General features: G+C 42.4%; 1 protein-coding gene and 1 long non-coding RNA gene across 3 annotated transcripts in view; both read right to left on the reverse strand.

Moving 5' to 3' along the window:
* LOC306963695 overlaps nt 1–18200 on the reverse strand; it is a 221374-nt gene that overhangs the window by 44149 nt on the left and 159025 nt on the right. The gene's annotated exons all lie outside the window — the stretch shown is intronic.
* lingo2 (leucine rich repeat and Ig domain containing 2) overlaps nt 1031–18200 on the reverse strand; it is a 536443-nt gene continuing 519273 nt past the window's right edge. Inside the window, exon 2 of one of the 2 annotated variants that reach the window (XM_079557275.1) lies at nt 1031–3988. In XM_079557275.1, coding sequence (XP_079413401.1) covers nt 2135–3988 — 1854 coding nt within the window. In that variant the 3' untranslated portion in view covers nt 1031–2134. The remainder of the gene's footprint in view (nt 3989–18200) is intronic. The other variant, XM_079557276.1, reaches the window with a different exon arrangement.

Below are 18200 nucleotides of genomic sequence, written 5' to 3' on the forward strand. Positions count from 1 at the left end.
CGCTGTCTGATCTCTGTTTACGTGACTGAAGTGACGCATAAATACTACATATCAACTCGTCTACGCTAAGGTAAGAACATATCTCAGTATTTAAAAATGGTGGCCTATCCTTTCAAGAAATTCTAGAAATTATGGAAAGAGTGTCGAGGGCCAGATAAAATTAAGGGCATGTTTCCATGGAAATATACCCTGCTAGAATATTTTCCAGCTTTGTAGTACGGCAAAACTAGGGTTAACCCTGAATTTACCCCGCTAACCCTCTAATCCAGCTTCGTAGTGAACCCCTCAGTGCTGTTTGTTTTGCCACTTACAGTAATGCCTCATGTAGACATGTTCAGTGTAGATGCAGTGGTCAGTGTAATAACTGACTTAAAATTCACTGAACTGTCGGTTTTTGAGCTGCCAAATTTGAATGTGAGACCAAATGAGACCAAATGAGAAAAAGGCTCCACTGTAGCAAGCAAAAAAGTTTCATCTCAATGGGATCATGTTGGTGGCCACAATGTTCACTCGGGTGAAAACATCTACATGATACCATTTTAGGGCTGCAACTAACGATTATTTTGTAATCGATTAATTTATCTATTATTTTTACGATTAATCACTTGGCTGTGAATGGTGTAGGAATTTTTTTTAATTTTTTTTTATCACATTATAGCTTAAATGGTGCTGTTTGAGGATGTCTTGATGGAGTAAACTAAAGGGAAATGTTTTCTGAAGGCTCTATTAATGAAATTTACAATGCACACATTACAGACACTACAGACCCTAAATATAAAATCAAAGTAGGTTTTCATCAAAAATACTACATTTATTATGTCATTTTTGCTCCATTTTAGTCTGTGTGAACCAGAAAACGATTAGTCGATTACTAAAATAGTTGTCGACTATTTCAATAGTCGATTAGTCGTCAATTAATCGATTAGTCGTTTCAGCCCTATACCATTTTATTCAAATGTTAGTGTACAATTGTTGGCCGGCCTGCAGTTGATCAAATAACAATCTCGCCAATGACGCACACCACTGTTACAAATACATCTTGATTTATTTCACATACATTTTTTTAAACTTTACAATTTTTTTTTGAAGATTTTTTTTTTCACAATCTAAATGATTCAAACAACAAAATGAGAAACTACCACAACAAAGTCCAAATTTTCCTACGGGGGGAAAATGATGCAACTGTCACTAGTAAAATTGACACATGTAGTAGGCCAACAAGTTAAGGTACAGTCAAAGGAATCCAAAAAAAAAGAAAAGAAGAAAAGACCAAAAAAAGAAGACCAGAAGGTGGGTCATGTGGGTACGTCGATCGCTCATGGTTCACTGTTATATAGATCCAAAAGTTACAATAATCCTGAACTCTGTTGGAGAAACTTCAAAGAATTCTCAACTCTTTTACATAGAAATTACCTTTTTTTTCTCTATATTTTCATCGATAAATAATATATATTTATTCATATCTAGAGGTTGATTGGGAGATAGGGACAGAGAATCATCCGCAGAAGCCCTTCCTGTATCCTCTAAAAAGTCAGCAGCGATCGCCAGTTGATACCCATTTTGGCTAGTACATCCCATGTATATTGCTATGGAGGTTTTTTGAATGTTGCACATACATGTACATAATAAAGCATTAGGTACACATATGCAACGTATTAAACGTAGGAATTTGATGGTCTGTCGAGTTGATCTGTTGGGTGAATAGGCATGGCGCAAGACTAAACAAAGTTAGGTTAATAGTTTAGATACAAATTTTTCCTGTACACGTCTGAGTCCGTAGATCCCACAAAAAATGTTCCTTTTCTGGGAGAGGGGGGGCATATAAATTTTAATATATCAATTTCAAAGCTCATAATTGACACCTATCCACGCTAGGTCCTCGATGGCAAATGTTCTGCTGCTTGTCCTCAGGGAGGGAATAGCGTCTTGGCAGTCGCGTTGAAGGATGTCCAACTGGCTATTTCCATATCTCTGTATACTCCCAAAGTGTTAATCTCCATTGATTTAAGTCTTGCCTGTGAAGTCCACTTTAAACGTCCTCCTTCCGTCGAGAAGTTCAGTAATCCAGTTTGAACAAAAATACATCATACCGTACTTTGGGTTTTGTTAAAATCCACTGACATAGAAAAGAAAGTCACATCATTTTCATGTTGAAGCGTCGTCCGGCCGCTTGTCCCTCCGCCGAGTCCACATTGGTGCCGTTGGACTTTGAGCGTGGCACGTACTCCACGTCTATGTTAGTTTTATGCTTCCCTTTCCCTCTGCTCCACACGAAAAGGAGAAGGAAACAGAACAAAACCACCCCCAGGAACGTGAAACACCCCATGGCCGTCGAGACTAAAATGGTCTTTAGGTCCAGGCCGAGGGTGACGCTGCCGGTTCCGTTCGAAGTGGAGTTGCTGGGGTCGGTGTAGTATTGGGTCCTGTTCGCATACAACGAACCGAGGCTTTTCACAGCTAAGGAGGTCATGAGGGTGTCGTTCCCCGCGGTATTGGATGCTAGGCAAAGGTAAACGCCGCTATCTTGTATCTCCGCTGATTTGATCTCAAGGGTGCCATTATAGTGGACCATAACCCTTCCGTGGTTTCTGCTCGTCAAGACTCTCCTCCGTGGGGACAGCCATGAGACGACGGGCCGCGGCGTCCCCTCGGCGCTGCAGGCGAGGATGGCTTGCTGGCCCTCATCCACCGTCACCGTTTGCGTTTTGTTTTCGCGGATTTTTGGCTTGGTGCACGTCACGTAGTAAGACAGCAAAGTTTCCTTGAATTCCTTAAAAGGCCTGCCGCGGATTCCCTCGGGCGTGCTGCATTCCGGCTGCGACTCGCCGAAGAAAATGGAATGTCTTTTCTGCAGTATCCACATGAGACGACAGTCGCACACCAAGGGGTTGTTGTCGATCAGAAGAACCTCAAGGGTCTCGGGAGATTGGAAAACACCCTTCTCCAACGTGTCGAGGCGGTTGTGGGACACGTTCAGGACTTTGAGCTGCCGCAGTCCTTGAAACGCGTAGGGCTCTATGGCAGTAAGCTGCGCCCCAACAAGGTGCAGCTCCCGTAGGCGCACCAGCTCTGAAAGCATCCCGCCTTCAATGTGCCGTATTCGATTATAGGATAAGTTGAGATGGGTTAGGAATGGAAGGTGTTTCAAAGCTTGGTACGGGAAAGATGACAAGTTAGTGTTGGTGATGAACAGCGTCGTCAGGTTGAGACCGTGCAGGGTATTGGCCGGAACATGGTCAAGGGAAGGCCAGCTGTCGATCTCCAAATGGCGGAGCCGGAAAAGTTTCTTGAAGGAGTAGGGATGCAAAGTGCCGATGCTGAGGTATCGAAGATGAAGGCTGACCAGGTTGTGCAGATGAGAAAGCGCTTCGGTCGGTACAACGGTCAAATTGCACCGCTCCAGGGTGAGGATCTCCAGGCTGATGAGTCCACTAAACGCTCGGTGGGAAATGTACACCAAATCATTGTCCCCGACTTCCAAAAACCTAAGATTGTGCAAGTCCTGGAACATATAATCCAGCAGTATGACGATCTTGTTGTCGCTAATATCCAGCCGGGTCAAGTTGGTCAGGGCTGTAAAGACGCCCAATGGAATGAGCTTGATCCGATTGCTCTTCAGACTCAGCGAATGCATGTTAAACAACGAGTTGAAGGCTCCCGGCTCCACGTAGCTGATAATATTCCCGCTCAGGTCCAGCTCCTCCAGCCCGGGGAAGTTCATAAAGTCGTCCGGGTTGATCATGGTCAGCTTGTTCTTGCTGAGGTCCAGGATCCTAGTCTCCGTGGGGATGCCGTCGGGGATGGTGGGCATCCTCTTGCGGTGGCAGACGACCGCCTTGGTTTGGGCTGAACACTCGCAGCGGGAGGGGCATCCCAGCGCGGAGCCCACGAACACTGCCACCAGGGCCAGACCCAGGAGTGGTTGCCAGCATGAGACGACCGTGTGCAGCATGACTTTGCTAAAGCAGTCGACCATTCTGTCACGGTTCTGCAAGAGACAAGCGAGACACACAAGAGATATGTCAGTCAGTGGATTTAAAAATATGGACAGTGCAAAGGGAAGCGTGCAGGGAAAAAATGATCGAATGAAAAAGTGATGAAAGAAAGTAGTTATCTTTGTCATAGTGCCGTTTCCATGAAAGCAAAAAGGAAGCTGCGGGCAAAGCATTTCTCGTGTTATGTACTGCAGACTTAATTAAGTGAAGCAAAACAGTGTGTAGATTTCAAAACAGTCAAAGATTGAGGAATAATTTCTTTCTTACAACAACCTAAAATGCATTAGCTAGGACTGCATAATATAAGAAGAAAAGGTTATTGTGAAAATGATTGTTTCAACCGTTGTTTCAACACAGTACATTCCGTAAACTGGAATTTATTTTTTCATGAAATTGTGGCCCAACAAGGCTTAAAAATACAAATTCAGAAAAAAAACAAGGCAAAAATGGAACAGATTTTGGACAGTCAGAACAAAAACTGAATGTGTTATTCCCCATCAGATTGGAGATTTTGCAAAAACATTTATTTTAGCGATTTTTAGTGATTTATTTGAAAGTCCAAGAATACCATCCATTAACAAAAGATTCTGTAAATGGTCACTTTCCAAAACGGAGTACTAGCTTGACTCCAGCCTTTTAAACCATGTTAATTTCCTGAACAAAATATAGGCCTGGGGTTGCCGTAGCTCATTCAGATGCAGAGCGATGTGCGCACCGCCTCAACCTGCATCCTCTGCGTACACTTCCATTAACAGCGCCTTTCTCTGAAACGCGTATCGCACTCACACACAGTTCACACGGGCAGGCGGGGCTGAGGCCGAGGTAATACAATTGAATGCACTTCTCGACGCACAAACATTCAGGGTGACAGGTTGCAAAGACCGCCGAACAGTCCCCGGCTCATTTGGTGTGTCATGGGCTGTGCTAAATTTAACGTATGAGATGAATAATCCTAATTTCTCCCCGGGCCTTCAATCTGCTCACAGATTAAGTCGGGGAGATTATGCAATGCAACAACCATGGGGAAAGGAATATTGGGTAAATTAGAGTGTGACTAAAGATCGTCAGGCTGTGACGAAACAAAGAAAAACTACTTGTCATCATGAAAGATGTAAAGAGAGACGACAGATTTGCAACGACTGAAAAGTACAGGGACGGCTGTTGGAGTGTCTTGCTCGTGGATGCTAAAAATGGACCGCATAAAAAATGTACATCTTCACGTCTTGCCTCAAATAATTTCAAATAATTACTCAAATGAAGTGGAAAATGAAGTGGTGATTTTATTACTACTGTTTGCCTGTTTTGTTTCTTTGTAGTTTTGGGTTTTATTTTGACCTAGGCTTAACCAGAAAAGTCCCAACAGAAATTCAGAAACCCTTTCTCAGAGGAGTCCTGGCCCCAGAAGGGAAGCTTTTTAACGGTAGGGGAAACCAGAGCCTTTGGAAGAAGCCAATGCAGACAAGGGTAGAACGTGCAAACTCCTATAAGGCCCCACCAGGCCGGTGATTGAAGGTCCTGGAACCTTCGTGTGAAACAAAAAAAAACCTGTTCTGTCGACAATTTAAGCTTTACTACAATGATTACTTTCTGGATGAATGAGAGCATGCTCAAACCTCGCCTTATGTTTGTACCAGGCACTGTCATTGGCACTATTGCCTATCACATTTTTCGTCAGCCTGCCCCAAGGCTTTCGAGCTTACGTTGCCATGTGTGGGGAGCGCATGAGTAACGGACCATTGCTGAGCGTCGAGAGGCTTGTCAAGCTTGTAAAGTGCAGTACAAATCCATGTTATCCATATTATTAACCTTCAAGCTAATGGGGAAACATATACAAAAGCAACAGCCGCTTAGCTAAATGTACACAGCACAAGGTCAAGCTTATCGGCATAAAGGCTACATATGATGTTCTATGTATTCAGTAGTTCATCAGAATAAACTAACTATTTGAATGACTCAAGCCCTCATTTTAACGTTGATTACATTACTCTGGAAAATGTATCTTCTGTTATATTCCATACAAACAGCGGCGTTGTTCCCAAGTACCATACAGTTCGATAATCCATACACTCCCACGGGCTGTGCCTTCAACGCGCCGCTGCATGGTACACCACATATGTAATTATTGAATTTCACAATGTCTCCCATAACCGTCGCAAACGCGTCCCATCGTTACTTTCTTGCGCCAATTGTAAAGATTTCATGGAGTGTGTTCGAGGGCCTTGGCATTTCTTCGCCCCAGCTTGCTATTAAAGTTTATTGCAACAAGCCATATGGCTCGACTTCTCGCTGGCAAGTGTGTGTGAGTTTGCGAAACAGCTTTTTAATACTTATATTTGAGGCAATGAAGCGGCTGCTATGCTCTTTTTGTTTTCTACGTTCTGTATTGGCTGTAAAATGTTTATATAAATGCCTTTTTTTTTTTTAACAGTCATGGCTTCTTTTGTAGCACTTAACAACATATTAATTGGATTTGGGGGGAAAAAAATCCTTACAGGTTTCCCCAATGGTATCGAAAGATGGATCAAATGCAAGACAAATTAAGACAAGTTAAAGTAAAGTACACTTTACCTTAACACTTGGTAAATAGCGGAAGACTTTGACTGCTTCAAAGCCCGACTCCAAAGAGTTTATCTTTTTCTAAAAAATGCTATGACCCATGTGACAATGCTGGGCTATGTATCATATTTATACCCACCCTGGTTTTTGTTTTTTCATCAGAAATAAAGGCTCTGGAGCTCTGTGGAGGCTCTTAGAAGGTCTGGGTTTGGTCCTTTTAAAGAACATTGGGCCCGTTCTCAAAAAACCCAAACCCTTTGGACCTAGCTAATTGGGACCATACACATTGGTATTCGATCATGATTGATTACATAGCCTTAAGCAGAAGGTAAATGTACCTGAGAAACTGATTCACTTTAGTCCATATAAAGTACAAACCAAGCGTAAGAAGAAAAAGCACCATCTTATTTTACATCAACTGGTGAAACAGTGATTTAACTCGAGAGAAAGAGTGCTTGAATATGTTCAAACATACAGGTACAGGTATATGATGTTAAACATAAGAGAACAACGTTATAACATAATGTCTGTTAATATAGTGAACCTTGGGTGAACTATGACTCAGCACAGGACAGTCAGCAATAAACAACAACTTCGTTATTGTAAACAACAGGGGAGGGCTCAGGACAGTTACATAACCCAATTTTCCTGTCGGTGTGACTTCGGAGTTGAGAAAGCTAATGACATTTGAGGGACCGGTGCCTCAAACCATGGCACTGGAGGCGTCTTCATTATCGGCCATCCAAACTTATGCCCAGCTTTCTAAAACAAATAATATCCCGATTCTCCACCGGTAGGACTTTAAAACCTTCATGGGTTCAGCCATAGAAATCACAGAAATGCCTTGAGCTACCTTTTCCTGTTCCTACAAATAGGTACTTCTGTTAGCCAACATCTTACAGGACCAGTTTGATCTGCGTGTCGACATGACATGTCCGTTTCATGGCATAATAAATTCATGTGGTGTCCCTATCATTCACATATTATAAGAAGATGTTAAGCGGCCAATGACTGTGTATACGATCCACAAAAAGCAAAACCTCAACAGAATATGATTTAGCATTTAGCATCGTATCAAAAGTAATATCTCAAAAGATCAGTTCATTCATTAATGTTTTCTAACTCGGCGTTGACATCGCCTAAATGTGGCTGATGGATGACAAAAAAATAAATAATAATAGTCTTGATCATTCATTATTTGCGATGTTTGATGATCTAATGCTAATGGTATTGGAAAAAAATCATTGAGCAGGCTAACTGACTCTAAAACGTTTCCCGGACTCGCCTAGCTTGCTAGTCTGCATGTGTTTGGTTTGAACACCATTTCTCCTTTTACTTTCTGTGGATTCGGCTGTTCCGTCGTGCTAATGCTAACAGCACATCAGTGCTACATCCGGGTTTGTGACGTAGAACTGATTTCAATAGGTTAAAATATAGTTCAGAATTTGATAGCATCACAAACTGCCACCTTTTAATGTGCACTATACAAGGAGGCAAAGCAAATCATCAAACTGCAAGAAAAAATGTTACAAAAGTGCCCCACCATTCTCTGAAATGAAGCATCTTACACAAAAAATCTTTGGACATGGAAAAAAAAAGCACGGACACTTGAGCTCGAGTGAGTCGTCATCGAGCGCTATTCTGTCACAGCACACAGCCAAAGAAAGATAGACTAATGGTTTGCAGCAGACAAAGAGAGAAAAATCATGGGCATAACATTGACGCTCTTCTTTCATGTACTTTTGGGAGAGTCTTGTAACATTGCTCGTATTAGCGTGAATAATAGCCGTCGTTCGGTTTCATTCACGCTAATCCCCGGCCATTGTCTCGGATGTAACAGTCGGCCAATCAATAGCGCTTGGTTTCAGTTTGCCAGTTTGCTCGAGATTGATTAGCATCCTCGAGCACACTGCTAATGGGAGGGAAATTTGCATCGTTCCGAGAGAGAGTGGAGATTTTCGCGTCCTTGTGTTTGGGCACGACTTGTGCCGCATAATGATTAGCCGGGTACACAAGTGAGCAACAACAGATGAGTGGATGGAGAAGCCACGTGACGGGATGGTTTTTACCAAGAGTGAGGCTAATCAGAATAATGATTGTCCGGAGGTTGCAATCATGACTGGAGTGTGTGATGATATGACCTCCTCACCCTGAGCATCAGGGGGAATAAATGTGGAATTATGAAAGCGATTTGCCAATGATTGCTCAAGTGTTGGTTACAATTGCAACAGCAATCGACACAATGAGAATCGCTGGACCTTATGTCGTTGAAGTGTAACATTGGTGCAATTAGTGACAGGTGCCGAATCCACATGAATGATTGTGAGGCAGTCCTTATCTATAGCCATACTGAGAAATATGAGCATAACAGCGATACCAGCATTTAGGATGCTAATTGTTAGCTGTGGGGTCAACGTACTTGATTGCATTACATGAGTAAAAGTACAGACACTACTGGTCAAATGTCACACCAATATAAAAGTTTTATGGTACGGTTTAGGGTTATGCTTTATTGCGTATTTGACCTTTCAGTGAGCCAGTGGTTGTATGGGTGGTTAGGATGCTCCAGGATCCATTATTTTTTTAGGGTTTCTGATTGTTTGCCGAATCCCAGACAATTTAAATTGAACCTTTAATTCCCAAACAGATGATTAGGGAAGCCAGGCACAATATTATGGTGAGATTTGTTTTGTTCTTTTCATGGCATTAACTTCTAACTAAGATGTTTGCTGGCCTTTTATAGTTTCTACATTAAATATAACTATATCTAGCTTTTTATGTGGCAAACAAAAGTTGATATTTATGCGTATTTTACCTTGTAGTGACCCAGCGTCTGTATAAGTGGTCAGCATGGCGCTTTTACTTTCCATCACAGTGGTCTCTAGGACGCTCTAGAATCAATTGTCTGGAAGGTTTTCACTGCTGACAGAGCCTCTCACCAAAAAACCTACAAAACAATTGATCCTGGAGCGTCCGAGATGCCACTGTGATGGAAAGTAAAAGCACCAGGCTGACCACTCATACAGCCACTGGGTCACTACAAGGTAAAATAAGCATACATATCAACTTTTTTTCCGCGTAAAAAGTTGCATAATGCACGTTTAATGAGTTATAAGGCTATTAAGTTAGGCTATAGGCTAACAGCTATAGGAAAAATACATTGAGCAGGCTAATATACTAGCCAAGAGGCTAGTTAGGATCGAACGCTGCTTTTCCTTTTAATTAATTAATTAATTTCTGATAGGAAACCTACCAGAACCTTGACAACACTTGACCGAGAGTGTTCTATAGGCCAAAGTGATAAAAAGTAAGAGCACCACGATTGATAAAACAAAACATGATGATATGTGTTCCCTATAACCTGGACATTCAACAAAACATAGCCTACTTTGAGACACTTGTGGATAACAATGCACGTAATGTTGATATTGTTAACAATGTCAGGGGAAAAAAACAACCCATTCGCACCAGAGAAGCCTCTTCCTTGTTGTGAGTCGGTTGCATTGACAGCACATCTGCACAGCGCCACCTACTGTTCTGGGGTTTGCATTTTTAAGGCTCTTTTACTTTGGTGACTTTATAGAAATGTAGTGGAGTAGAAAGTATCCCATTTATCTTTCAAATATAGTGGAGTAAACGTAAAAGCTTCTTAACAAAAACTACTCAAGTGCAGATCCTCAAACACTACTTAAAGGCCCTATACCTGATGTTTTTTTCAAGTAGTGGTACAAACTATTTGTTGTTCTCCTCCAGTGTATATCCCTTCTTTTTCCCCATGATGTACACACGGCATTAACTGACCAAAAGCATAACACCCAGCTGTCGCGGAAATAGCTTTGAGAATCCTTTCTTTCCTCAGCGGTGCTCTGACAGCTGGATGCTCCACTCATTCCTGCTATAATCTCCCAATTTAACTGTGAGCAACAAATAATGAGAGCGTGCGCCGCGCTCCCCGCCGAGCCCTGATTGATTCTGTGCAGCTTGTGTGCTTGTCTTTCAAACTTAATTGTTGACAAGACTACGCGCACACTGGCAATTTATTTTGCAATCTATAATAATCAAGTCACGGGTAAATACATTCTTTTTAATACAACACAGGGCCGGCTTTGTGCGCTCGCTTGTTGCTTCACCATCCCCCCCCCCCCCCCCCCCCTTCATATTAATGTCATACTTCATGAAACAGTTGTCCTTGCATTGTGCTGGCCTCACGGAAGAAGGAGGCGGCAAAACAATGGCATTCCCATTATGTTGACCCAGTGTTATTGATGAGCAATCTGTTTTTCTTTCCTTTCTGACAGTCACCAACTCATTTTGGCTTGAAAGGTTAGTATCCCTTTAAAAAAAAAAAATGGCAACTGTCAAAAACGGTACAAAGGATGTGGAGCAGCACTATTGTACACAGAACACTGACCCTTAGGAGCACTGCCTAACTCTTCATCTGTATGTGTTGCTGCCTTACATCCACCTCATCTCCACGGTCTCCTCAGCTTGATTGAATAACAGGGAAAAAAAGAAAGAAACACAAGGGAATAAGCCGTCACGTCTTATAACGCCTAAAACTCTGACAGATGCACACTGAGGTTGTGCAATTGAGATACAATTCTGCTAAAAGCTAGCAGCTTTTGTTTTTGAGACCCATTATGGTTATCAGTATTATGGGCTTTCTGTCTTAACATACATTTAGAAAAATATATGTAACTTGTCTCTAAATCTGGTCACGTCCAGCTGCTCGAATTACAGCTCCATGAAGATGAAACATAAAACCCGTTTGAGATCTTTTAACTAAACCTCAAAAATAAAGAAGCCAGTACAAACGTGTTGAACTGGCAAACTGTGATCCGCCATTACCCAGCAGCTTTCTTTTCTTCTGTGTACAATAGATGGCAGCACGAACAGGCCAAAACGTAAATCAATACATCTGAGCATATTGCATGCGTATACATGCCTCGACTTTTGTTGTTATAGCCGCCATCTTGGAGATCACTGGCTCATGTGTATCAAACTATGCATCTCCATTGTCACTGAAGTCAAGATGCTACATCCAAATATTGCTCACCTCACGCAAATGAGCAGAGCAGATACTTACAGAAAACTGAAAACTCAGGATTTGATCCTTATAAACCGCCTGCAGTTAGCTCCATAATGTACATGGATAACATTTGTGGACATAAGCTACAGCTGCTGAGCAACAGGAGGAAGCTCTGAACCACACTCCAAACATCACGCCTTGGATACAGCATGTGACAGAGGTCAGAGCCGTAGATGTGTTTGTTGTGTTGAGGCTAATTGCTAACTGTTGTAGGATGCTAACATCTTCAGCAGGTTAAACATTGACTCAGACAGAGGCTTTCTTGACATGAATAAATGTAAGATTCACAGAGAAAGGTTTTCTGTGTTCTCTTTGATGTGTTCATTTAGTCTGAGGAGTGAAAGCAGATCTTTGTCAGAATCCTGCTGTAGCCGGACCAGTGTTGTTTTCAGCAACGAAGACGATAACAATATCATTTTCGTTGACGCACTTTTTTTTTCATAATGTCAACGTAACGATGACAGGCTAAAAATAGCTCTTTAGCGACGTGACGAGACTTTTTCGAGTTTATGTTTATGAGACGAGACGAAAATGGAAGATCGCACAGAGCTTGTGCCTGGAGTGGGAGAACACACCCGCTACATGTGACCCAGAGCGCCGCCGTCAGCTCATGTGGACTCACATGCTGCAGGCTGCGCCCCTCTTTCCCTCTCCCCCTCCCACCGCACTCTGACAGCAAAGTCACAGGGACTTTATCTTTTCTCTTTTAAATCCTGTAGCGTCTGAATGGCGAAAGCATGTTGATGAATGAATGTGCAGACGGCGCTGTTGATGAAAAAAATAATTTGGTGGCGATGATCAGAGGAGAGGACAAGGAGAGCGGGCGCTTTTGGGAAAAGTCCTGTTCACAGTGACACTTCTGCCAGTGCCTATTGTGGTGTAATCTGTTTGTCAAACGCTATATAAAGCCAAGAGATAATTATCATTCATCACAATTTCCAATACTGATTGAAATTAATTATTACTTGTCATAATGAAACTGACTAAAACATGACAGAAACCTTTTGAGTTTTTGTCTGACTAAAATGTGACTAAAACTACAAGCATTTTTATCCTAAAGACTAAAACTAAGAGCTACCTTCTTCAGCAATGATTATGATTACAAAGAAAATGCTACTGTCAGTCAGTTTAATTTTAGAGTAGAGATATTTTCGCATGTTGTGGTACGGCATAATTCCACTTTGATGTTCAACTATGCCTGACATCATCAGAAACGAATGTATAAAACTTGAAATACGGTGCATGTATTGCTTTCTGGTATTCCTACCTAGTCACTCTAAAGAGAGAGAAAATAGTGACTTAAAAACGAAGTCCTGAAGTATTTTTAGTGCCTTTACACGATAGGCTTTAGGCTGTAAAGCACGACCAATGTCATGCCTATACCCCATTTTCCATTTCCGCCTATCTCACTGCCATATCACTCCGGTCAGGTTTTCCGCCGTTATACCCCCTATATACAGTACCTCCGGTGCAGAGAAGTGCCAGCGGTGCAGTGGCCGACAGATAAGCCCTTGAGCCGGGGCTGTTTGGATAATGTGGCCCTTGCCCCTGCATTAGCGGGAGGTGAGCTCCTGAGGGCCCTTCCATAACGGCTAATGGAGTCTGAGTCAGCAGAAATGAGCACACAGACCTTTTTTTTTTTGCACAGGGCTCCCAGGCGATGCCCACGCTCCGCCATCACATGCCCCTTTGCAGTGCAGCATATATACGAGCCTACACATCCGTCAATCTTCCAAAAGTGGAATGTGGGTTGGACAGGACAATTAAACGCAACAATCATTGTTTTTGTGCAGCTAAAAGCAGCGGCGATAATGTCATTGATGATGTGATGTCTTTATTTTTAATCCAACTAAAAGATATGTATTTCTTCAATGTTGCACTTGATTTCTCGTTTGGATGTCACCTCTGTGTCTGCTTTTAAAGGGGCTTGGGAACAGGATTTTCAGATGAGTATTAGTGAAGCAGAATGGGCTGATGTTCTGACAAAAAAATGTGTTGCATCAAATTCATCTTCAGAAGGACAAGTTGGCCAGGATTTATCCCCACATTGATCCAACGTGTGACCGATGTAAATTGGCAGAGGCCACTTTAATACATGTTTTGGTCCTGCCCTAAAATACAGCAATATTGGGATGGTATACGTGAAGGACTTTCTTATGTTAGTAGTGACTTTAACCTTGAATCTGCTGTTGTTTATTTTTGGGGTTACCGGTGAAGGCTTAGGTCTACCTTCTGGGGGTTGGAAGCTCATTTCCTTTCTCAACATTGTTGGGCACGCCGTCTGATCCTTCTCAAATGGAAAGATATTGCCTCACCTACAGAATCACATTGGATTAAAGATGTGCTGTTTCATCTTAAATTGAAAAAACAAAACAAAACACTGTTTTGTGATGGGGGGATCTGAGTATAAGTTCCTCCTGGTGTAGAGGTGACGTTCTTTAGCCAAACATCAACAATGGAACGACAAAGAATCATTTACTGCACAGTATTCTGATGGACTTTAACTGATAGTCTTTATATAGTATTTGTATTTTTCTTTCCTGTGATTGACAGTGGGGATGAGGGAGTTTATTTAATGTGGGTGGGTTAATCCAGTAAATGTAAAGAACAGACAGACAACGGCTACCAGAATGGAAGAAAGAAGAAGAAATTCTTACGGCAGACTCCCCCTCGGGAGTGCCTGTCTGGATCGAACGGAGAACCTCGGCTGAACAGAGGAAACCTGCCTACTGGAATTGGACACCAAGGACCGGACGGTCTGCGATCTTGGCCCGTCTGCTGAGGGACTCCCGTCGGTCCTGTGCGTCCATGGGAGTGGATCTCTCCTGTGGTTCTCCCCAAGGTTTCTCGATTTTCCCCCTGGGTTTTTGAGTTTTTCCTCACCGTGCTGGAGAGTCTAAGGACAAGGGACAGCCGCGGCGCTCTTACACTTATTTGGACATTATGTTTGCCTGGATACTTCATTTGCCTGAACTCCTGTTGTGATACTGGGCAATACAAAACCATTGATTGATTGATTGATTGAGAATGTTGGTGGAACTGTATAGCAAAGGCAATTTGAGTGCTGAAATGACTGCTCTGGAGAGCACCAGACTGTTCATACACTCTCCGACCACCACCAACTCCATTCACACAGAGTCAAGGCGGGTAAAGTGTCTTATCCAAGGATTAAAGTCTTCCTGGATTCAAACCACCAACCTTCCAAGTGTAAGTCACAAGTAATTTGAAAACTGAATTGTGCTCTCGTCGTTCCTCCAGGGGTCCCCCACACCACCAGTTTGGGAGCACGGAATAGAGATTTATGAGATTCAGAGCGCAGGGACATGTCCCTTCATAACAGAGAGTTCATATTGTGATTGTGTTTATTGTTGCCGCTCGAGGCTACGGGAGAATGAGTGGGCTGGTATGACGTCTGCAGTTTGCACAGTGGTAAGTGCAGCCGTGTCTGGGTGTTAGAGGCATTTTTCAAAATATTTTAGAGAAAAGAGATGGCTCCGACTGTGCAGCTGCGGCCCAACTTCTTTAATAAGCACATGTTTTTGAATGAAAGAGACAAAGAAAAAGGTCAGAATAGGCCAGGGAAGGAAAAAATACACTCGCTTATAAAAACCTTTCGTTCTGCCTTACTTTCTGTAGTGGTCTGACTCTTTAAACCTTTCTTTAAGCTGTAGCAATAAAGTAAGGACACTGGTTGACAAAAAGTGGCATTGCTAACAAGTATCTACTCATTGTCCACATGTAGCAAGGTGTCTTACAAAACTCAAGATATTGTCCCATGATTTGCTCTATCCACATCAGGGCTTAGGGTTTCTTTCCCTTTTTCTGAAACCTCCGGCCAAAGTGAAGATTTAGGAATACTCCGATTACACGTTTGAGTGTGGACATAAATAAACAGAGTTTTAGGTGAACATCACTGCCTGCGACTAAATATACTCTGACGTCACAAGCACCACCCTTACATCAGAAACAGCAGGATGACACTAAACTGTGTTTGTTTGAACGCTTTTTGCTAACTTGCTTTTACAGGCTCAAGTACTGCTTCATGTCGAACAGCGCAGGAGACAGAGCGCTTTACAGTTGGCTATTTTCTACCAAATAATTATTCCACGTCCATGACATGTTCCTCAAAGACGCGGTTTTGGTTCAGACCGGGATGCACTGCCAGCTGCTGGGACAACTCTGAGATGGAAGTCGTCCTCTCAGAGGAATGGCAACACAATTTCCGAACATCGCGGTCTTTGCTGCCACCGTCACATGAACAGGGGAAACACGACGAGTAACAAGACGGTCGTGACATGTCTGCGTTGGGGCACGAACAGGGCAGGGCCTAACAGATTTGAAACTTTGTTACAGCCTGCACACACACTAACCAGCCAGAACCAAACCAGGAAGTGCAAGGGCCTGAGAACGAACCAACCAGCAAAACCCCTTTGGAATGACATTATCAGCCACACAATTAAGCAACATTTATCAACGGTTGAGCTTCAGTGAAAAGGATTTTTTGCAACATTTCAACAACATAGAGCCGGTCGCAGGCCCCTGACTCATGAGATGACTTCGAGACTTTGAACAATTATACCATAATATTTTGTGTATTCTGTATAGAATATTTGTGAAGTGAGGCCAAATAATAACTTGATGTATTCAGGGTCATAATCTATACTCATGATTCTCTGCTAAACTTGTCAAAATCGCCCCGACTATCCAAGACCTGTCACAGGACAGTTGGATAAGCTAGTAAACAAGTAAGGCTACAAGATTGTGAAAAACTGACAAAACATATCTCTCAAAGCCATTTACTCCCTTAAAAACGCAATTTAAAGTAAACAAATCTCAATGGGAGCAGTCTTCTTGCTATTTATATCATTTGTTGCTCTGTGGAAGCAGGACAAAGTGTCATTGTGCTATCTAGATATTTCGGTTCCTTCGTGCCAGACCTAAATACATGCATTAAATGCACAGTGCTTCCAAAAATACACCGCCCAGGCTGGCCTACTTTCAGGAAATGCATAATAATATGACTATAAGAAGTTCTTTCTGAACTGTGCCTCAACGGTCCACTGGAAATATAAAAGTGTTTTAAGTTTAACTTTGGTTTCCTGTATTGTTGCAATAAATAGACTTACTTTAAACATATTTTGCATAATAGAGGCTCAGATACATTCTTTTAGGTACCTCAACATTTATAATTTATGTTTAGAAATTTGACATAATGCCAATGAAAAACAAAAAAACAAGAGAACGCGATAAAATACAACTCCCGGTAACAGTAATAGAAAATACTGCATTTTGCCAAAGTGATGGCATTCGAAACACTCTCAAATGAAAGAATGACTATACCGCAGTTACTTAACATTTGTATTCTGTATGTAATATACCATACACTGCTACAAACTACGGTTATTAGAAACGGCACTTAAGGCGAGACACAGCAAATGAAAATCTGCATTTCTGGCCCAGTGGTCAATATTAACATTTTAAGCTACTTTTCTCCCCTTCCTTTTAATAATAAAACATGTATAGCTCTTTTATGGACACTCAAAGATGCTTTACATGGGGAATAAAACCAAATGTGTAAGTAAAATCCATCCATCCATCCATTTTCTTCCACTTGCCCGTTGCCGGGTCATGGGGGTCCGAGCTGCCAAAATCACACTGCACCAGCCTCTTATGGCTCCTCCTGCAGGTGGTGGGTCCCAGGAAGGACGGCCTCATGATTCAAACCGGGCTTGCTGGTCTCTCATAAGGGGGTGAAAGTAAAAAAAAATTACTACAACGTGGACCCTCGTCTTTCTTTGATTGATGATGATGATTGACTTCATGTTCCTTTTTTTTTTAAGGGAACTTTAATATCTTATTTCTTAGCCGGATTTATTGAGCATTGAACCCTGCTAACAGTACCACCGGTACCAAGAAATACCCGAGGTGAACAGATTTGTTCATTTATAAAGAGCTTATTCAAAATCTTAAGAAGTGATCCAAAATCCCCTCCATAAATTTAAATCCTGCTCCATCCATTATTCAAATTTTGCCGTTGAAAAATGGCAACATAAAATGACAGAGCACTTCCTATACAATTTTTGTCATATTTACAGTATATAAGTCATCGCAGTGTCTTGCCTTAACTGGAACTTTTCTACATTATGACTAAACCAAGCTTCATCATGATCTCAACCAAATGTAAACTAGGACTACACCAAAACCTAAATCAAGATTAAACCCAGTCAAAACCAAACTAGGACTGAAATCGTTACCAACATCGAGCACTTTCGAAACCCGGAGAGTTTGACCCGCCTCCACAACAGCCCCCAATGTCCCTCTGCTTCGTAGCGCACTTCAGCTGCATTTCGACCGTTTATTTGCATCCTCTCGCGTGTCTAATTACGGCGTAACCGCGATGCGAGCCGCGGCGGAGTCCGGAGCGGTCCCAGCGATGTTCTGAATCACTCCAAATCAAAGGCCATTGTGGCTCTAATCGCCGCAAATTGGAGCAAGCGATCGGGGGTCAGTTTGCTCATCAGCGCCGCTCCCCCCGCCGGGCAGAGTGCTCACCCGCCATT

This window comes from Gobius niger (genome assembly GCF_951799975.1).
Source record: "Gobius niger genome assembly, chromosome: 5".
Classification (NCBI taxonomy): domain Eukaryota; kingdom Metazoa; phylum Chordata; class Actinopteri; order Gobiiformes; family Gobiidae; genus Gobius; species Gobius niger.